The 20,209-nt window shown below is 46.5% G+C and overlaps 1 protein-coding gene across 7 annotated transcripts; it reads right to left on the bottom strand.

The window, feature by feature from the left end:
• Positions 1-6,776: 6,776 nt before the first annotated feature.
• On the bottom strand, positions 6,777-19,369 carry LOC146356041 (uncharacterized). 7 transcript variants are annotated; one of them, XM_084831393.1, is made up of 6 exons: positions 19,279-19,369; positions 16,734-16,807; positions 14,302-14,431; positions 11,638-11,751; positions 8,131-9,966; positions 6,777-6,909 (listed from the first exon to the last, which is right to left on the bottom strand). In XM_084831393.1, exons 2-6 carry the CDS (start codon positions 16,797-16,799, stop codon positions 6,860-6,862), a joined length of 2,196 nt encoding a protein of 731 aa, XP_084687519.1. In that variant the 5' UTR covers positions 16,800-16,807; positions 19,279-19,369; the 3' UTR covers positions 6,777-6,859. The 7 variants fall into 7 exon arrangements, with proteins under 7 accessions (XP_084687519.1, XP_084687516.1, XP_084687517.1 ...); XM_084831390.1 differs by having other exon boundaries at positions 19,141-19,316; XM_084831391.1 differs by having other exon boundaries at positions 8,131-9,963; positions 19,141-19,316.
• Between the last annotated feature and the right edge of the window lie 840 nt (positions 19,370-20,209).

The following is a 20,209-nucleotide window of genomic DNA, read 5'->3' as shown; positions in this document are numbered from 1 at the left end:
ACAAATCTCTACACCTCTCTAGGAATGACTGGGTTAGCCATAGAGTCAGGAAGGATTAAAAACCCACAACAGGCCATAGAGACAAATCAATCTTAAGAAAAACATCCCCTCAGTTTTTGGAAATGGAACTTCTCAGTTCTTTTGGAAGCAACGGAGAAATCTGGGATTTTAGTAGGGTTTTTTTTTTTTGTCTTCCTGTTATCTTATTCTCCTCTTTACTCAGTTTTTTAAATGCTTATTATTTTATTTATGTATTTATTTTATAACCTGCCCCTCTTCCAAAGAATAAAAATAAGAACAATATTTTTACTTATTTGTTACATTCATATCTCGCCTTTTCTTCAAGGAGCCAAAGATATGGCACACATGTTACTTCTCCTCCTCTTCTCCATTTTATCCTCACAACAACAACCCTGTGAGGTAGGTTAGGCAGAGAGTCAGTGACTGGCCCAAAGTCACCCAGTGAACTTCATGGCTGAGTGAGGACTTGAACCCAGGCCTCCCCAGTCCCAGTCCAGCACTCTAACCACTACACCACACTGACTATTATTATGACAATGATTTTAAATGCCTCACCAATGCCAATACAGTCCATGACCATGATGGCCATATTACAGGTTGATGCGTGTGGCAATTTGGCTGAGAGGATGGCTTTATCACACAGCCCTGCAATGCCGTCTGGTATGAATATTGCAGAAGGTGGGCGGGGGGAGAATCAGACCGAAAGAGTATACGACAACCCTGCAATGTAGTCTGCCTTGAATATTGCAGGTTAGAGGTTGAGCTGAGTCTGGTTTGGATTCTCAGTCAAAAGTCCCCCACATGAAACAGCCCTCTAAACTAGTTCAATTGTGCCCTCTGGTTCTTTCCCATCCCCATACCAACATTCAACTGCAAACAGAAGGCTTGTGCTCCACTGAGTTGCTTGGGCAGATGCTGCACTTATAAGACACAGTGTTTGGGGTTAGACTGAATGATCTCTTAAGGACCCCCCAAATCTCTGGCAGGTTCATAATGACAACCTACCAAAGGGCGCTGGCTGTAGCTTGTGCGCATGCTTGACGCTGGGCCAAAATGTATCCCACCAAGGTAAAGGTTATGCCTGACGCCATACATCCTGTTTACCTGACTGTATAAATGTGAGTGCTACTTGTTACTTGGGGCAACCAGTGCAACTTTGCTCATGTTGTGTCCACACATGTGTATTCTCCAATAAACACATGCTCCTATAAACCAGTTCGTGGGTCTTGTGGAGTTTTCTACATCATGGTTAACAACCCATAGTTAAAACATAATCCAGCATTCACATGTAACAACAACCCACGATTCAACAGCACACAATTTAACGACAACCCATACTCAACCCGTACTCTGAGTTGTCCTTACCTGAGAACCAGGCCCATGAGTCTGTTTGTGAAAAGAGATGGGGTCAAACTGGTTGGGCAAGATTAGCCAGGCAAATTCTCTACCATTATGGAGATTAGAGGGGTGGCTGTCCTCAGAGATGGGCAGAGATAGACTACTCTGGAGAGAGCGTATCTCTTCCCCCCTCCTTAAGGAATGTGCAAATTGAGTTTGGGGTGAGAACAACAGAGGCAAGCTGTGTGTGTGTGTGTGTGTGTGTGTTTGTGGGTGTGGGTGTAAATCAGTGTGTGGTGGATCTGGATATGAAAAGGAGATGGAGAGTGGATTTGCTCCATTTCACAGAATAGGCTAGTAAGTTTGGAAAGAGCCTGTAAGACCATCGAGTCCAGCCCCCTGCTCAATACAAGAGTCCAAGTCAAAGCATCCCTGACAGGTGGCCATCTAGTTTCATCTTGAATAAATCCAGTGTGGGAGAGCCCACCACCTCCCTAGGTCATGGGTTCCATTGTCGTATTGCTCTAACAGTCAGGATGTTTTTCCTGATGTTCAGCCAGGATCTGGCTTCCTGTAAGTTGAGCCCATTATGCCGTGTCCTACACTCTGGGATGATCGAGAAGAGATCCTGGCCTTCCTCTCTGTGACAACCTTTCAAGTACGTGAAGAGTACTTCACTATCCGATCTCCCCTCAGTCTTCTCTTCTCAAGGCTAAACATGCCCAGTTCTTTCAGTCTCTCCTCATAGGGCTTTGTTTCCAGGCTCCTGATCATCTTTGTTGCCCTCCTCTGAACCCTCTCCAGTTTGTCTGCATTCTTCTTAAAGTGTGGTACCCAGAACTGGACACAGTACTCCAGATGAGGCCTAACCAGTGCTGAGTAGAGGGGAACTAGTACTTCACGTGATTTGGAAGCTATACTTATATTAATGCAGCCCAAAATAGCATTTGCCTTTTTTGCAGCCACATCACATTGTTGGCTCATATTCAGCTTGTGATCTATAACAATTCCAAGATCCTTCTCACTTGTAGTATTGTTGAACCAAGTATCCCCAGTGTTGTAACTGTGCATTTGGTTTCTTATTCCTAGGTGCAGAACTTGGCATTTATCCCTGTTAAATTTCATTCTGTTGTTTTCTGCCCAGCGCTCCAGCCTATCAAGATCATTTTGAATTTTGTTTCTGTCTTCCAAAGTATTAGCTATCCCGCCCAATTTTGTGTCATCTACAAATTTGATCAGCATTCCCTGCACCTCCTCCTCCAAGTCATTAAGAAAAATGTTGAAGAGCACTGGGCCCAGGACTAAGCCCTGCAGTATCCCGCTTGATACCTCTCCCCAGTTTGAGAAGATCCCATTGATAAGCACTCTTTGAGTCCGATTCTGTAGCCAGCTGTGGATCCACCTGATAGTTGTTTCATCTAGCCCACTTTTAGCTAATTTGCTAATCAGGATATCATGGGGTACTTTGTCGAAAGCTTCACTGAAGTCAACGTATATTATGTCCACAGCATTCCCACAGTCCACAAGGGAGGTTACCTGATCAAAAAATGAGATCAGATTAGTCCAACGGGATTTGTTCTTGACAAATCCATGTTGGCTTCGAGTAATCACGGCATTGTTTTCAAGGTGCTTAGAGAAGGATTGCTTTATAATCTGCTCCAGAATTTTCCCAGGGATTGATGTCAGACTGACTGGTCTGTAGTTCCCAGGTTCCTCCTTTTTGCCCTTTTTGAAGATAGGGACATTAGCCCTCCTCCAGTCATCTGGCACTTCCCCCGTCCTCCATGATTTCTCAAAGAGAATAGACAGTGGTTCTGAGAGCAATTCTGCCAGTTCCTTTATTATTCTAGGGTGCAGTTCATCTGGCCCTGGAGATTTGAACTCATTCAAAGTAATTAGGTGTTCCTTGACCATATGCCTATCGATCTCAAGCTTCAATCCTGCCCCTTCAGCCTGGACTTCACTTTTGCCAAGGGGTCATAGACCCTCTTTTGGGAGAAGACTGAGCCAAAGTAGGAATTGAATACTTCTGCCTTTTCCTTGTCATATATCATTTTGCCATCCTTATTTAATAGTTGAACCACCATTTCTTTCCTCTGTCTTTTACGATGCATGTATCTGAAGAAAGCTCATTGGAAGGACAGATACTGAAGCTGAAGCTCAAATATTTTGGCTACCTAATGCGAAGAGAAAACTCACTGGAAAAGACCCTGATGCTTGAAAAGATTGAAGGCAAAAGGAGAAGGGGACGGCAGAGGATGAGATGGCTAGATAGCATCACCGATGCAATGAATATGAACCTCAGCACACTCCGGGAGAGAGCGGAGGACAGGAAGGCCTGGCGTGCTATGGTCCATGGGGTCACGAAGAGTTGGACATGACTTAATGACTGAACAACAACAATCTGAAGAAAGCCTTTTTGTTGCTTTTAGCATCCCTTGCCAACCTCAGCTCGTTCTCAGCTTTAGCTTTCCTGACGCCATCCCTGCAATTCTGTGCTACCTGCCTGTACTCTTCCTTTGTTGCTTGCCCTTCCTTCCACTTCCTATATATGTCCTTTTTTGTTTTCAGGTCACCTCTAAGCTTTTTGTGAAGCCACATTGGCTTCTTCTGTTGTCTTCCAGCTTTTTTCTTGTTGGAATTGTTTGCAATTGTGCCTTTAGAATTTCCTTTTTTAAAAACTCCCACCCATCTCGGACTCCTTTTCTCATTAGAAAGGCCATGGGACCTTACTTATCATTGTTCTGAGTTTATTAAAATAGGCTTTCCTAAAATCCAGGGTACACATTTGGCTACACTCTGCTTTTGTTTCCTTTAGAACCAAGAACTCAAGTATAACATGGTCTCTTTCCCCCAGAGTGACTGGGGAAAACTAGCTGAGCAGTAACTGCTCCTTTCTCCACTAAGTCATCTCTGTAGGTTAGGATCAAGTCAAGGACAGCCGACCCTCTAGTTCCTTCCCCTGCTTTCTGTAGGAGGAAGTTATCCGCCACATAAGTCAGGAATTTCCTGGAGGGCCCATGTTTTGCAGAATTTGTCTCCCAACACATATCGGGAAAATTGAAGTCCCCAATTACTACTACATCATGCTTCCTCGAAACATTGGCAATTTGCTTTTCAAAAGTTTCCTCATCTTCTCCTTGATTGGGTGGCCGGTAGTTGACTCCAACCACCAGGTTCCTTTTATTCTTTGCTCCATTTATTTTAACCCAGATGCTCTCGATGGGGCTACCAAGCTCCTCCTCCTGTATTTCTGTGCAGAGATATGTATTTTTAACATATGGTGTGACTCCACCTCTCTTGTTGTTTCTTCTGTTCTTTTTGAACAAGTTATATCCTTCAGTTGCTGTATTCCAGTCATGGGAGTCATCCCACCAAGTCTCAGTTACACCTATCAAGTCACAATTTCCCTCCCATGTTAAGAGTTCCAAGTTCGTTCTGTTTGTTTCCCATATTCCGGCCATTAGTATATAGGCATTGAAGACCATGTGCTTTATAGTCTGGCTTTCTTCCTACATTTTTTTGAAGACTGTTATTGGGCGCTATTACAGCTGTTCTCTCCGTTGTGATGCATAAGCCTTTATCCACTGTTACCCCCAATTTTACATCTCCCTTCCCCGTAGGATTCAGTTTAAAGCCCTCCTGATGAAGTTCTTCACGCTGTGACACATTCTTCCCAGCCTTTGTGAGGTGCAACCCGTCCCTTGCCAACAGCCCATCTTCCAGGAAGTACAGCCCGTGGTCCCAGAATCCAAATCTCTCGCCTCGGCACCACCTTCGTAGGTGAATAAATCCTATAGCATTATGGGTTCCCCTAGGCATCTGATGGGGGGCAGGGGGGTCTGTCAGAAAGTTAATGCACCGTAAGCTCAGCCCATATATATGTGTAAATAACCTTATTATCACAGAAATGTCATGGCCTCCTTCTAAGCAAACTGAACCCTAGGTGCTGGAACCCCAGAAACTTCTCACCGCTCAGATGCTGGGTGCACATGCGTGTCACAATATTTTCCAGACAAAACATGATGACTTGGAAAGAACAGACACCCCTTTCTGCACAATTACCTTTCCTTTGGAGCTACCCTAAAATTGCAGCAACACAAAAATTTCCAATTTCTCCATTGTTTTCTCTAGGCAGCTCTCACTTCCACCCCAGGGAGCAAGGGAGTGGATGGGGGAAGTGAAGGGCTGGCAACAACCATTATTAGAGAAGGAAGTATTTGACCCATATATTTATTATTATGTATTAATTACATGTCTATACCACCCAATAGTTGTAAGCTCTTTTGATCTAGCTTGACCTTGATATACTGTGACTGAATGGGGTTACCCCTTACTCCCCCTTGGAGTCATCCCATCTGACAAAGTGGGATGTGGTCTATGAAAGCTGGTGCCATAACAAATTTGTTAGCCTTTAAGGTGACCCCCGTTTTTCCCCTGCAAGAGGGAGCCCCCGAAAACAGCTTCCAGTGTGAACTGTGCTGTCTATCACGAGAGGGGAAGTGGGCCATTCCACCAATCCTGCTGAAAAGGTATTTCATTTTTTTCCTCTTCCCTCCCTGTTTTTCCTTGTGTGTTGTGTCTTTTTAGATTTTAAGCCTGCAGGAGCAAGGACTGTCTTGTTTTACTGACTGTGTATAAGCCATTCCGGGAGCCTGAGGAGCAGGACAAAAAAATACTTTAAATAAATAAGTAAATGATGTAAGCAGGGGATTTGCAGTGAGCACATTTTCAACCCAAGGAAATTAAATGCACAGGTGATTGCTTGAGGGGGATATTTTTTCATCCCTTCCTGTTAGACACTACTGGTGCATTTTGAGGTATGCTTAGGAACATGACAGAACTTACAGAATGGACATCTTCATTGCTGAATGAGGCACAGGGATTCATGAAGCAACAGCCGCTGTATGGTCAGAGTGTCTTCACACCCAGGTGTCGGAAAGGGTATATTGCAGGACTTTGGGCCTTCCTGATGTTTTGGCCTACAACTATCAGCCCTTGCCAGCAGAGCCAATGTGAGGGGTGACTGGAGTTGTAGGCCAAAACATCTGGAGGGCCAAAAGTTGCCCACCCCTGGTGTATAGAAACCAGTCCAGATTGGCATATATGGTGGCCATGCTTTATTATGGAGTCCTTTTGGAACAAAGTGTTTGTGAAGGTCTCTAAAATAATGAGTCAGAATGCAGCACTGGGACTCCAAAACTGCACTGTTTACTATATTTGAAGGACTGTTTAACAATCTAATTTTTAAGAATGTATGTTCATGATGCTGATGTCTAGACTGATAGTAGCTAAATACTGGAAATCCTCTGACCATAGACACTTGGTAATAGAAATGGTGATCTGTTGCCCTATCAGAAAAACCGGCGCACCGAATTTGCCTTGCTAAGGCACAAACCACGCGCAACATCCTTATTCACAGTTTAGCAAACTTTTATTTTCTTCCTTAATGGGAACAGCTCAGGGATGTTGCCATCTCATGGAACTTTCTGGAAGGACATCATTGACCGTCACTTTTATTGATCTTAAGAAACTGCTGATCGGTGGGACCTAAGTTTGCAAAGGAAAAAAGAATTTAAGAACAATATTTTCTTCATTAAAATGTTTGTTGTTAAAAGAAATCTTGTCCAACCCCACACTCAAAAAGAAGAAGATATGACCAACACACGTTTAAAAAAAACCACAACCCAATCTACCCACTCATAAAGGCTAGAAACTTGGTTCCTTTAAATCAGGGGTATTGAACCTCTTTCAGGCTGAGGACCAAATTCAACTGGGGACAAGCCCTTGGGGGCCATATTCCAGTGGTGGGCCGGGCTGAGGGAAAAGTAGGCTGGGCCAAAACACAAAAAAGACCAGCATATTTTAGCTTAGTGCACTGAATGGCCACCAACGTGGGTGGCTTTAAAAGGGGACTGGACAAATTCCTGGAGAAGGCTATCAATGGCTACTAGTCCTCATGGCTAAATGCAAAGTCCAGTATCAGAGGCAGTATGCCTATGTATGCCAGTTGCTGGGAAACATGGGCAGGAGGGTGCTGTTGCACTCATTTACTGCTTGTGGGCTTCCCACAGGCATATCTGGTTGGCCACTGTGGGAATAGAGGGCTGTGTGCTACGGTGTCATTCCGCAAACTCAAATAGCGCAAGCAACAGAGCCCCGCTGAATCTTTCCATTGCACAACCGGTTGCCCATTGCACTTACGCAAGCAGTCGCACAACGGAGGCATAAGAGCTACACAAGCATAATGCATAACTGCTTGAACAACCGTTCTTGCACAAGCGTAACTTTAGCTGAAGTCTCCTCTTGAGCATAGTTCAGAACCTAGTTTCCACTAGTGCAACATCATTTGCAGTAATGGAATGACATAGTTGGATACTGCCTGGAATGCTGGCCTACACAGGCCTTTGGTCTGATCCAGCAGGGCTCTTCTTCGGTTCTTGGCAGTCGTTAAGTTCTTATACCTCCCGGATATTTGTACGGAGACACATTCAAGAGCAGTTTTCTCCTGTCTCCAGTCTGACCCTGGGTTGCATCCTTTTCCACAGTAAGGGATATTATTATTATTATTATTATTATTATTATTATTATAATATTTACATTTCTATACCGCCCCATAGCCGAAGCTCTCTTTTTTAAGGCTTTCCCTTCACAACCTGCACCTCCTCCTTAAAGGGATAATCCCCAACTGTATTTTCTAGTGTTTACCAACCAGGACAGCGAGGGAGTCTCCTCTCGCATTTACCCTCACACGGTCATGTTGCTGCTCACCTGTGTGTGTCCTCTCGTGCCTTCGAAGCTGGGAACGCCTAATAAATCTTTTCCCGCACTGGGGGCACTCATACGGTTTCTCTCCTGTGTGAGTTCTCTGGTGTGTATAGAGGGACCCTTTCAGCTTGAAGGTTTTCCCACAATCTGAGCAGGAGAAGGGGTTCTCTGTGCTGTGGGTTGCCTTGTGGGCCTCCAGCGAGGCTTTCTGGTTAAAGCTTTTCCCACACTCTGGGCACGCGAACGGTTTCTCCCCAGTGTGGATCTTCTGGTGCCTCGCCAGGTTGCTTTTATTATGGAAGCTTTTCCCACACTCGGTACATAAAGACGGCTTCTCTCCCGTGTGGACTCTCTGGTGCGTATTGAGGGACGATTGCTGACTGAAGCTTTTCCCACACACCGCGCACTGATATGGCTTCTCCCCCGTGTGTGTTCTCTGGTGCATCATAAGATTACATTTCGAGTAGAAACGTTTGCCACAGTCTGAGCACGGATAGCATTTGTTTTTGGCAGGGATATTTGTGTCTGTAAGAAGGGACTCTTGCCCATTCATGCTTTTCTCAGGGGATTCTCGTGGCTTCTCTCCTCCATGCATTCTTAGGTGCGCAAGGCAGCCTCTTTTCCGTTTGAATCTTTTCCCACACTCGGGGCAGACATACGGCTTCTCTTTCCTGTGGGTTGCTTCGTGTTCAACAAGACACACTTTCTGAATGAAACTTTTCCCACATGTGGGGCAGGCATACGGTTTCTCTCCTGTGTGGATTTTCATGTGTCTCATCAGGTTGCCTTTATTAGAGAACTTCCCGCCACACACAGCACATGCATTTCTTCTCTCCCCTGTGTGGACTGCCTTGTGTTTACTGAGGGCCTGTTTGTTAACGAAGCTTTTCCCGCACTCAGAACACTGACAGGGTCTCTCTCCTGTGTGGATTCTCTGGTGAAAAATGAGGGACATTCGGTTCATGAAGCTTTTGCCGCATTCTGGGCACTGATAGGGCTTCTCTCCCGTGTGGGCTCTTTGGTGCAAAATCAATCTCTGCCTACAACGGAAGTTCTTCCCACACTCAGAGCACAGGTAGGGCCTCTCTCCTGTGTGGATTCTCGTGTGGACAATAAGGGACACTCGGCATACGAAGCTTTTCCCGCATTCCAGGCATTTATAGGGCGTCTCTCCTGTATGAGCTTTTTCATGCAAAATAAAGCTCCGTCGCCAATGGAAGCTTTTGCCGCAGATGGAGCACGGATAGGGCCTCTCTCCTGTGTGGATTCTCTTATGGACAATAAGGGACACGGGACTCAAGAAGCTTTTCCCGCATTCCAGGCATTTATAGGGCTTGTCTCCCGTGTGGGCTCTTTCGTGCAAAATAAAGCTCTGTCTCCAACGGAAGCTTTTGCCGCAGACAGAGCACTGGTAGGTCCTCTCCCCTGTACAGATCCTCTCGTGCGTGTTCCTTTTGTGCTTAGTCAAGCTGTTTCTGTACCTGAAGCTTTTCTCACACACGGGGCACGAGTACGTCTCTCCCGCGTGGATTTTCTGATGTACAGCAAGGGACGTTTTCCGCGGGTAGCTCTTCCCGCACTCAAGACATTGGTATGGTTTCTCTCCCGTGTGGGTCCTTTGATGTGTAGTGAGGTACGCTTTCTGACCAAAGGCTTTCCCGCAGTCGGAGCATCGGTAGGGCTTGCCTACTGCATGAGATCTCCTGCGTACAGTCAGGTTCAGACCCTGGAAACAATTCCCTTCGGCCTCTTCCAGCGATACTCCGTCGACATCTGCTTCCTCTGGTCTTTCCAGCTGACACCTATCATCTTTATTCACCTGTACTTGGTCACTACCTGCTGGGTTAAACAAAGAATTATAAGCAGGGCTGGATGTACTCAGGTGCTTAAAAAAAAAACCTGAAATCTGGTGCCGAAGTACTCCAAATACTGTGCCAAAACCTGTATCAAAAGGTTGGCCAGCCATTTGCTAGCAGTATGATGAATAATGGTTTTCAAGTGAACATTCCCATCAACAGAAGATACGGCTTGCCAGGTAAGTTGTCTTCATCAAATAGGCTGCTCACAGAACTCCCACAATGCACTGAGTTTAAAGAATATAAATAAATAAGGGATTTCTGTGTTGCACTACCACAGGAGGTTTTCAGGGCACTTTAAATAATTAAAATGGTAAAAAATGTGTCAGTGTAAATATACGGCCGTTTGGCTCCTCCTCTCCCTCAACTGTCATCTGCCAGCAGCCATTCCAACTGGCTGAAGCAGAGGGAGAGGTCTGAAAGTAGGGCTCACTCCATTCACCCAGCCGAGAGACCAGCTCCCATTTAGCTCCTCCTCTTCTTGAGCTGTTCCATTCTAGGTGGTCACTAGGAGAACTATGTCACTTTAACAACTGGCGGAGCAATCCTATGGTCCCTGGGTAAGCATCCCAGGGACCACAGAATGGCTTGGGAAAACTTTCCAAGGTTGGAGAGAGCGCTCCAACCTTGTAAAGAAGAGTCGGAAAAACGACCCCAGACCCCTTCCCCTCGCAGCTGGTGTGGAAAGGACCACACCGGCTGCTTCTCTGAGGTCGGAAAAGCGACCTCAGAAGAGGAGGAAAGGGAACATTCTGGTGGGAGGGGAGGAGCTCAGAGAGGTCAGGATACAAGGTATCCTGAGCATCCTCTGGCCTCCTTCCCTCCCCCTCTGAAGCACCCTCACTAGATGGGCTGAAAAACCCATCTAGCAAAAATAGAGATCGGAGAATGGGGAGGCAAAGATTGTGTCCGCTGCTCCTCCTGCCCTGCTTCAGCCATAGGCATAGGAATCTCGGAAGCCTGAGTCTGCGGGCTTCTGAGTGGTAAGTTTGCTTGTTTTCCTCTTCCCCCCATATCTCCCCCTCCCTCGCTTTTCTGTCATGCCTTTTACTTTGTTAACTTTCACGACTGTCTAGTTTTAGTACGGATACAGGCCTTGTAAACTTGAGGTGCTTTATAAATGATTAATAATCAACAGTGCCAGATCTAAACGTCCTTTAAAAGGGCCTAGTCATCCAGAGATGGAATGCCACGAATGAAACACCCTCTCCCTGGTCACCAACCATGTGGGGGCGCTCTGACAGTGGGGGCGCTCTAAGGATGACAGCACGTGGCATGTGCCCCTGTCCTCTTGTGTGGCCCCTGCCACTCCCACCACACCATCAAATTTGGCGGCGTGGCACGGGCTGCAGAAGAGGATGGGGGCTGCACGCAGCCTGTGGTCCATGCTTTGCTCACCGCTGCGTTAGAGTGTCAGCCATGAAGCTCACTGGTTGACCTTGGGCCAGGCACTTTCTCTCTCAGCCTAACCTACCTCACAGGGATGCTGTGAGGATAAAAAGGGAGGGAGAACCATACACACACACACGAGTTCTGTGGAGGAAAGGTGGTAAATGTATGGCCCAACATAACATAACATAACGTAACGTAATGTAACGTAACATAACATAAATCAGTGGGGTTACTGTCATCTAGCTGGCCCTTACCCCCTTACCGGAGTTGGTGTTAGCGGCTTTTGTTTCACTTGATCCTTGAGGATCTGGCACCCATGGGTCCTCCCAGCGCTCCAGCCGGGAGATGAGATCAGGCTTGGGGAGTGGAAATCCCTCTTGGGAAAAAGAAGAGGAGAAAATGGAGAGGAGGAATTCAGTCCCTGACAGACACTCATCTGAGGCCCTCACAGAAGCATATGGAGAAGGACGATCAACAATGACACTACTCAGTTGCCAACACAATCTCATGGGGAGAGGACACTCCTACTACACAACTTGTGCCTGCTTTGTTCACTGTATGGTCCTTCGTTCTGAATACAATTGGGGTTTTATTATTATTTATTAGTCATACTTGTGAAGGGACCTGGTTTCACACAAGCTGAAATAGCCCTTGGTCTGATACAGCAAAGCCTTCAAGGAAATGTGCACAGCTGTCAGAGTTGGACACGCTGTGCCCACCCCGCATGAGTGAAGACACACCCACTGGCACCCCTAGCCACAGCCACAGCCTTGGTGCGCCCCTTTAGCCCCACTTCACTACCCTAAGGAGGGCCTGCCCCACAGCAAGGGAGAGGGGGCAGTCATATAACTCTGCCCCTCGGCCTGCTAATCTGCCCTGGCTTCAAACTGTACGGACTGCAAAGCTATGCGCTGGTTAGGGAAGTCTGCCCCTAGTGGGTGAAGACGTCACTGCTGGTCTCAACCACATGGGCACATTTAAATTCATTAAAATAAATGGGTGCATTTTAAAAACACTGTAACCCCAAGGTGTGCACCCCTAGGGTCCCCTTAGTTCACATGCCAAGGCTCAGGTGTCTAGGTTTCACAGTGTTAGCGCTATGGTTCTGGTGGATGGACTGACAGACAAAAATCCATTAGTTGTCGTTGTTATTATTATAATATTAAAGGCTCTGCTCGAGCCAATCTCATAATCAGAAACATCATGCCTTGGTTAAAACAGCTCTGTTAAATATCAGACCCAGAGAGCGGTCCTGCTGAACAATTGCACGTGGGGGGTCCAAATGTGACCTGCAGCTTCACTCAAAGTGGGCAGGCACAACGTGTCAAACTCTGGCAGATGCATACGCCTGTGTCAGGGTTGGATCGGAGCCCAGGGAGCCCCAAAGCAGTTCAGATTCTGAGGAAGAGTTAGAAACCGCGGGAGAGGAACCTGCGCGCGTTTCAGAGGAGCTGCCAGGGGGAGAGCCCCTCCCAGTACACATTCCTGAGAATGATAGTGACCCTGGCAGGGAGATGGAGGTGCAACAGCAGTTTCTGGATGCTAGGCACCAGCGCAGCGTCACGTGAGAGATGGCGGGCACTGAGAGGCGGCGCTCAGCCCGCTTGGCATGACGGCAACAGCAGCGCCCCGATGCCCCACGAGAAAGGGGTGGACTCTCCTCCTAGCTCATAAGTACAGCAGTTTCCCACCTTCCCCTCCAAACAGAGATCAACTGATTCCTAAGGTCAGAACCCCCGAGTAGGCAGCTCTCTTAAGTCTCACTCATAGGATCAAGCAATTAGCATCTGAAAGCGTCATGAGGTTGAATGGAAATAAAGCCTTGGAAAAGAGCCCTATTGTCTGCGTGTTGATTCTGGCTACCTGAGGATCTCAGAAGGAAGCACGGGCGACCTCCTGACAGCCTGCTTGAAGACATGCCTAAATCAAACAAAGGGCTCTTCCATCCCCCGCAAAGCCAGGTCTGTTTGCTGGTTACTAATAACTACGAAGAACCAAGCTAATTTTCTTGTATTAATCCGTAATTAAATCCTACCACAGAGCAATCAGCAGTACACCACTCCCTCCAGTGTGTTCGTAGTGTGTATGTATACACACACACACACACACATAGAGATATATGGAACAAGTGAGATCTCAGATTTAGATCAGGGCCTGGGGGCCAAATCCAGCCCTTCAGAGATTCTAATCTGGCCCTACGGGGGGTCCCATAAGACCCGCCCCCTTCTCCTGGCCCCACCCCCTTTCCTCTAAGACTGGTCTTTGGGTGATTTCCCGGCTTTCATGCAGTTTCTTTTCCCATTCTAGAAGGTTGAATTGCCTCGGCTAAGGCTTGGTTACTTGGCAGAAAGAGCTTGAAGCTGAAAGAGGCTGGTATGTTTGGGGTTTTGGCCCCGCCCCTTTGCCTTAGGCCCCACCCACCACTAGAATGCAGCCCCTGAGAACTTCTCTGAAACAAAATTTGGCCCTCAGGCTGAAAGAGGTTGTGCACCTCAAATATACATACACACACACACCCTTCAGAGGAGGGATTTTCCTCAGGAACACAGCAGAGGAGGAAAGAGTTACATCGCCTTCTATCTATTGTGATTCTATTAATTTTAATTAATTATATTAATTAATCTTTTAATTAATTCTATTGTGATTCTGATCATTATCAGCACCTCCAACTGATGCTATTTGTATTTTTTAATTTAAAAAAATCAAGCTATAGTCCCCTCCCCCCCTCCCCCATCTTACTTGCTGTTTACTTGAAATGCAGTGTGTTTGAAGCGGTTTTTTTCATAACCCACCCTGCACTCTTTGGATTTACTTTTTTTAAGCTAATTGAAGTTTTTGGAAGCAGATGAGTTTATTTAACAAACTCACTCTCCTGAAAAGGGACTCTCCTGGTACCCTCTGCCTAATGAGAAAGGAGGTTCCTTACCCAACAACAAGGCCATGTTCCCATAATTCTCCAGCATGATTTCCCTGTATAAGGCTCTTTGGTCCGGCTCCAGCAGGACCCATTCCTCCTTGGTGAAATAGATGGCCACATCTTCAAAGGTCACCAGCCCCTACAAGAAGGTCTATTTGTTTATTTCTATCTTTTTTGCCTGGCTTTATTACCAAGGCCTCAAGGCAGCCTGTGGTTCCTTACAAGAGGAAAAAAGGTGGGATATAAATATAATAACTCATAAATTAACATTTTAAAAACAATAAAATACAATGCAACAACAATAAAAGGCCATAAGAGTAGCAGACAAAATACCTAAAGCTAGCTAGGGTGATGTAATGGTCAGACTATTGGAGTATGACTAGGACTGGAGGGCAGCTGGGTTGAAATCCCTCACAGCCATGAAACCCGTGGGATGACTTTGAGCTAGTACAGGGGTCTCCAACGTGGCATCCATGGCACTTCCAGTGGCACTTCCAAAAATATATTTAATTGGGGGGGTCCATTTTTTTTCATATATGTGCATGGATTTATATATATATCCATAGTAATGAATACACATGACATGCATACAACTTTCTGGCAATTATACATAGGCTTCAACAAAAGCAGACCAAATATCCAAATAAGGATCCGTTTGAAGGTGGCATCTATACGCCACCCATTCAAATGTTTGAAAGTGTTGTAAGGGCCTCAATCCATTGCATTATAGGAGGTGAGTGTTTATCCATCCAGTGTTGTCATATCAGTCTTTTAGCTGTCAAAAAGGCATGGAGAATCCATTTACGCTGACCATTTGTTAATTTCCATAAAGAAGGTAAATAATTTAGAAGAGCATGTACATCAGTGAATATTAAAGACTGTTTCAGTGCAAAATTTATCTGTGCAATAACGTCCTCCACACAACAAACAACTACTGGACATTGCCATAACACATATTTAAAAGAAGCATTAGCTTATACTGCATCACCACCAATGAGCAGGATTAGACAAACCCATATTAAAGAGACATTGTGGTGTCCAACAGACATGAAACAAACGTTTTTGCTGAATAAGACCTAAGATCTGCAGACAAGACAGGTAGACGCCAAAGCGGCAATCCGCTGATTAGGCATTTTGTGGTGGTGCCCACAGCAGTTTCTCAAATTCCCAAATGTGCCCACAGGTCCAAAAAGTTTGGGGACCCCTGGGCTACTCACTCTTTCTCAGCCCTTACCTACCTTACGGGGTTGTTGTTATTGGCGGGGAGAACTGGAGAGAGGGAACCCACTCACAGGCTCAGTCTACACAGCAGCACATGTTAGTCAAATTATTTCACTTCAGACTCCAGGTATGGATACCAATTTCTTGTCTTTCTTTTCTTTAACAATCCCTGTTCTCAAAACACCCCGCATGTAGTAAACATAGTACATCAAGAAGGACAGTTCTAACCCAGCTTTCTCCCTGCTGGGCTGGTTTTCTACTTGCAGGGTGGGTTTTATTTTTAAGCCAAGCAAACTCAGAAGTGGTAGAGTCCACTGCAGGACTCTACCATCCCATTCTGCTTTGATCCAGCATTAATACAGCTGCAGAGTTGGGTCATTAACTACCCCAGAGGAAATCTCTCACACATTCTCCTATGGAAGGGGTGCTGAACAATTTTATCAGTGGAGGCTGAACAGCAAGTTGGATAGCACCTTTAGAGTGCTGACTGGCTCTGACTGAAACCCGGAGCAGATCCACCGCCCCACTGACATCAGAGCCACCAGCCACCACTGCATTTTATGGTGGAGAGGCATAATACTCCCCACTGGGCCCCCTACAGGCCAGAAGGTATCAGTGCGCACGGCCTCTCTCAGCATGGCCAAGTTCCTGGATTTGTGAAAAAGGACTCTGCCAGCTCTGGGAAGAGTGGCCACTCCACCCAACACTGGCCAAGTCCCCGGATTGCGTGGTATGTGTCATCCCCAGAGGGGGTAGCGCACCTCGTGTGAAAGGACTCAGGGGATGCTGGGAAGAGCAACTGCTTGTCCCACTGCCAGCTGAGTCCCCCTGCCGACCACATGCCTGCTGATATCTCTGATAACAGGAGGCTCTGTGAGCCAGATGCAGAAATTCCGCAACCCAGCTAAGGTCCGTGGGCCAGAGGTTACACATCCCTGATCTGCAGCAATCTAGTCTGAAGTTAATTCCAATTAAGTTCAATGGGGATTAATCCTAGGAAACTGGATATATAGGACCACAGCCCGAGACAAATATTTTTAGTGCAGCATAAAACCTACAGAAGCAAAATGGATGAGAAGGAGGTCAGACCGATTACTAATCACAGGAGGGGATCAGATGATTTGGGAGTTTCCAGGTCTGCTCAGGAGTATAACCTAGTTCCTGCTACAAGATGCTCCTCCTGTTAAAAATCCACAAGTACTTTCTCAAGAACTGCCTACCTGAACTGGTTTCACTGCAGCCCTCCTCGGAGGAAGAGGAAGGGACAACCTGGATCGAAATGCCATTCTGTATTCTGTTGGGAGGAAAAAAAGAACATCTCAAGGTGGTGGTGGTAGAGAGACACCCAAAAACCCTTCTCAACATCATGTCCTGTTTTAAAAACTGGAGAGGCTGCTTCACAGAGAGCCGGTGTGGTATGTAGAAGGTTGTACTATGACCAAGGAAGTCATGAGTTTCAAGTCCCTGCTCATCTTCAAAGCTTCTTGGGCCAGTTGCCATCTTCTAAATAAATAAATATTTTGAGCAGGGTTGGGCAATTTGTGACCCTCCATATGTTTTGGCACACAATTTCCATCAGCCCTAGCCAGCATCGCCAATGGTGAAGGAGGATGGGAGTTGTAGGCCAAACATCTGGAGGGCCACAAGTTGCCCACCCTTGATTTAGAAGACTCGTATCTCACCTTCCGATCAAATGACTAATCTATCACTTCAGGGGTTGCACAAATTCACACTTTTGCACTTGCGTTAATGAGCTAATCTACATTAGTTAATGTGCATTAGTGCTAATTTGGATTAAATAATGCAAATCAGCATTTCTGCGCATTGGTGCAAGTAGAACGAAATCTCAGCAAAAAAAATCCAATGCCGTCAATGAGTGGACGATGGAACAAAAGACGCTTGAAAATCTGCAAAACACAGACGGATTGGATTTAACCCCCACTCCCAATCCTGCTCTCTCGTGCTGTTCCTCCGATAACTTCCCAAACTTCTGTTGCTGACTCAGGGCCAGCCCAAGACATTGTGCTTCCTGAGGCAAAGACAAGATGACGCTCCCCCAGTTTCATCCCTCCTCCCCCAATTTCACGTACAGAAGCTGGCAGATGAATCTTACTGGGACAGCATCCTCCACCATGCCTGAGGGCAGCAGCCTAGCTTAGGAGAAGGAGGGTAAGCCATGTGGCATACAAATAGGGCAATGACTGGGGGGCACAGAAGCAATGGCTGGGGTGGGGGTAGGCTGTGCCACTGCCCCCCCGACACACACACACACACAGCATCTGCTGCTCCAGGTGCCTGCCTCACTCTGCCTCATTTCATTTATTTAATTCTTTTAAAAATCGTTAGGTATATTTTCCTCCTTTTTCCCCATCCCTTTTTCCTTGTGTGATGCATGTTTTCAGTTGTAAGCCTGAAGGCAGGGGCTGTCTTACTACTGAAACAATTTCTGGAGCGGAAGCTGTGTTAGTCTGGAGCAGCAAAACAACAGAGTCTGGTGGCACTTTAAAGTCTAATACATTTAGGGCACAATCCTATGGCTGCTGGACAGTGGCTGGATGGCCACAGGATTATTCGGGTTTTGGGAACCGACCTCAGAGCCCGCGCTCCAAGGTCAGTTCCCAGAAAACCACCTCCTCTCCCCTGACCCCTCGTAGGCGGTGTGGATCGTTCCTGGCTCCAGGCTTGTAAGAGCAGCACAGAGCGGGAGGAAAGGGGGTGTTCTCTGGAGCGGAGAGGGGACCTCGGAAGGGCCAGTATGACACTCCCTATACATTGTCCAGCCAGCTGCCCCCCCCCCAAAGCGCTGAGGCTAGACAGCCAAAATCAGCTGCCTAGCCACAAATGCAGGGTGGCCAGAGTGTGGAGGAGGAGATCCCCTCCATGCTCTGCCCGCCCTGCATTGGATAGGTGGTCACCTCTGAGTTCAGACGTGGCCGCCTATGCCCATAGGATTGCTCCCTTAAGGCGCAAACCTATGCTTGTTTGGACAGAAGAAAGTCCTACAACTCCCAGCATTCCCCAGCCAGCCATGCTGGGAGTTGTGGGACTTGCTGACTGGGGAATGCTGGACTTGTAGGACTTTTTCTGTCTAAACATACATAGGATTGCATGTTTAGACAGAAAATGTTTTTTAATGTTCTTGTTTTTTAGCAAATCGTTTTAAGGTTTTCTCCTTTAAAATTGTCATATACCACCTTGATGGCTTTTTTTTTTTTTTTAAGCAATTAAGACTGTATATTCATGTCAGTAATAAATACGGGCACAATCCTATGCTGGCTGGGGAATGCTGGGAGTTGCAGTATTTTTTTCCTGTCTAAACATGCATCAGATTGTGCCTTTAGAGATGTTAGTTTATTAAGCAGTATAGCAGTATTATATATGTATCGTATAATATTAACTGCTTAGAGATTTTATTCTATTAAACGTTTTCAAAGGGAACGGTTTTTCTGTATGAACATGCACAGGATTGCACCCTAAATAAATACATAGACAAATAATATACAGATAGACACCACGTAACTAAAACAGACGGAGAATACGTTAGAATACAATCCTAAATCCACTGCTGCTGAGGCTGTTTCTGCTCCTTCTGCCCCCAGCACCACCAATGCACCCCTTTGAACTCACGGCTCTGCCCTGTGCACCAGCCTGCCTTCCCCTTGGCTGAGAAACTCAATCCAAAGGCAGCAAAAGGGGAGAGGAAAGAGTCGGAAAAGGAAGCAACTTTTCCCGGATTCCCGACCACCACCATAAAAACCTCCGTGCCTCTCTAGGAATTGCAAGTCTCCGCACACAAGCCTTGACTGAACAACGGGATAGCCATAGAGTCCGAGAAGATCAAAACACACAACAGACTAGGGAATCCGTAGATTTAGGTAAATAGTAGAGTAACAACCCCCCCCTTCCCGATTTTTGGAAATAGAACTTCTGAGTTCCTTTGGAAGCAACGGAGAAACCCGAGATTTTACAGTAGCGTTTCCACCTTCGGTGTGAATGATTTCTCCCCCTCCCCTTGGTCTTTATATATTTTAAAAAGTGCCTCGCCATTATGGCAGTCTGTTGTGGCCCTATCACAGGTTGTTGTTCTTGGGAAATTGAGAGAGTGGCTTATAAGAACCCTGCGATGTAGCCCGGTGTTCATATTGCAAGTCAGAGATGGAGCCGAGACTGATTTGGACCCTCAGTCAAAAATCCTCCCACGCAAAACAGGAAAGGTCGTTGTTGTTGTTCAGTCGTTCAGTCGTGTCCGACCCTTCGTGACCCCATGGACCACAGCACGCCAGGCCTTCCTGTCCTGCGCTCTCTCCCGGAGCGTGCTCAAGTCCATCTTCATTGCATCGGTGATGCTATCTAGCCATCTCATCCTCTGCCGTCCCCTTCTCCTTTTGCCTTCAATCCTTCCCAGCATCAGGGTCTTTTCCAGGGAGTTTTCTCTTCGCATTAGGTGGCCAAAATATTTGAGCTTCAGTTTCAGTATCTGTCCTTCCATTGAGCAGTCAGGGTTGATTTCCTTTAGGATGGACTGATTTGACCTCCTTGCCGTCCAGGGGACTCGTAAGAGTCTTCTCCAGCACCACACTTCGAAAGCATCAATTCTTCGGCGCTCAGCCTTCCTTATAGTCCAGCTCTCACAGCCATACGTTGCTACTGGGAAAACCATAGCTTTGATTATGCGGACCTTTGTCAGCAAGGTGAT

Source organism: Heloderma suspectum, chromosome 2, assembly GCF_057233095.1.
Source record: "Heloderma suspectum isolate Gila_16-S chromosome 2, 16-S_ref, whole genome shotgun sequence".
Taxonomy (NCBI): Eukaryota; Metazoa; Chordata; class Lepidosauria; order Squamata; family Helodermatidae; genus Heloderma; species Heloderma suspectum.
This window is presented reverse-complemented; position numbering and strand designations above follow the sequence as displayed.

Bases quoted from the DNA above. Each gene is read 5' to 3' on its own strand.
- LOC146356041 (XM_084831388.1), bottom strand. From the start codon at position 19,264: ATGGTGGTGGTCGGGAATCCGGGAAAAGTTGCTTCCTTTTCCGACTCT. The intron at 14,432-16,733 runs GTAGGCAGTTCT...ACCTTCTTGTAG, and splicing joins CTGCAGTGAAACCAGTTCAG to GGGCTGGTGACCTTTGAAGA. The intron at 9,967-11,637 runs GTAAGGGGGTAA...TGTTTAACCCAG, and splicing joins AGCCGCTAACACCAACTCCG to CAGGTAGTGACCAAGTACAG.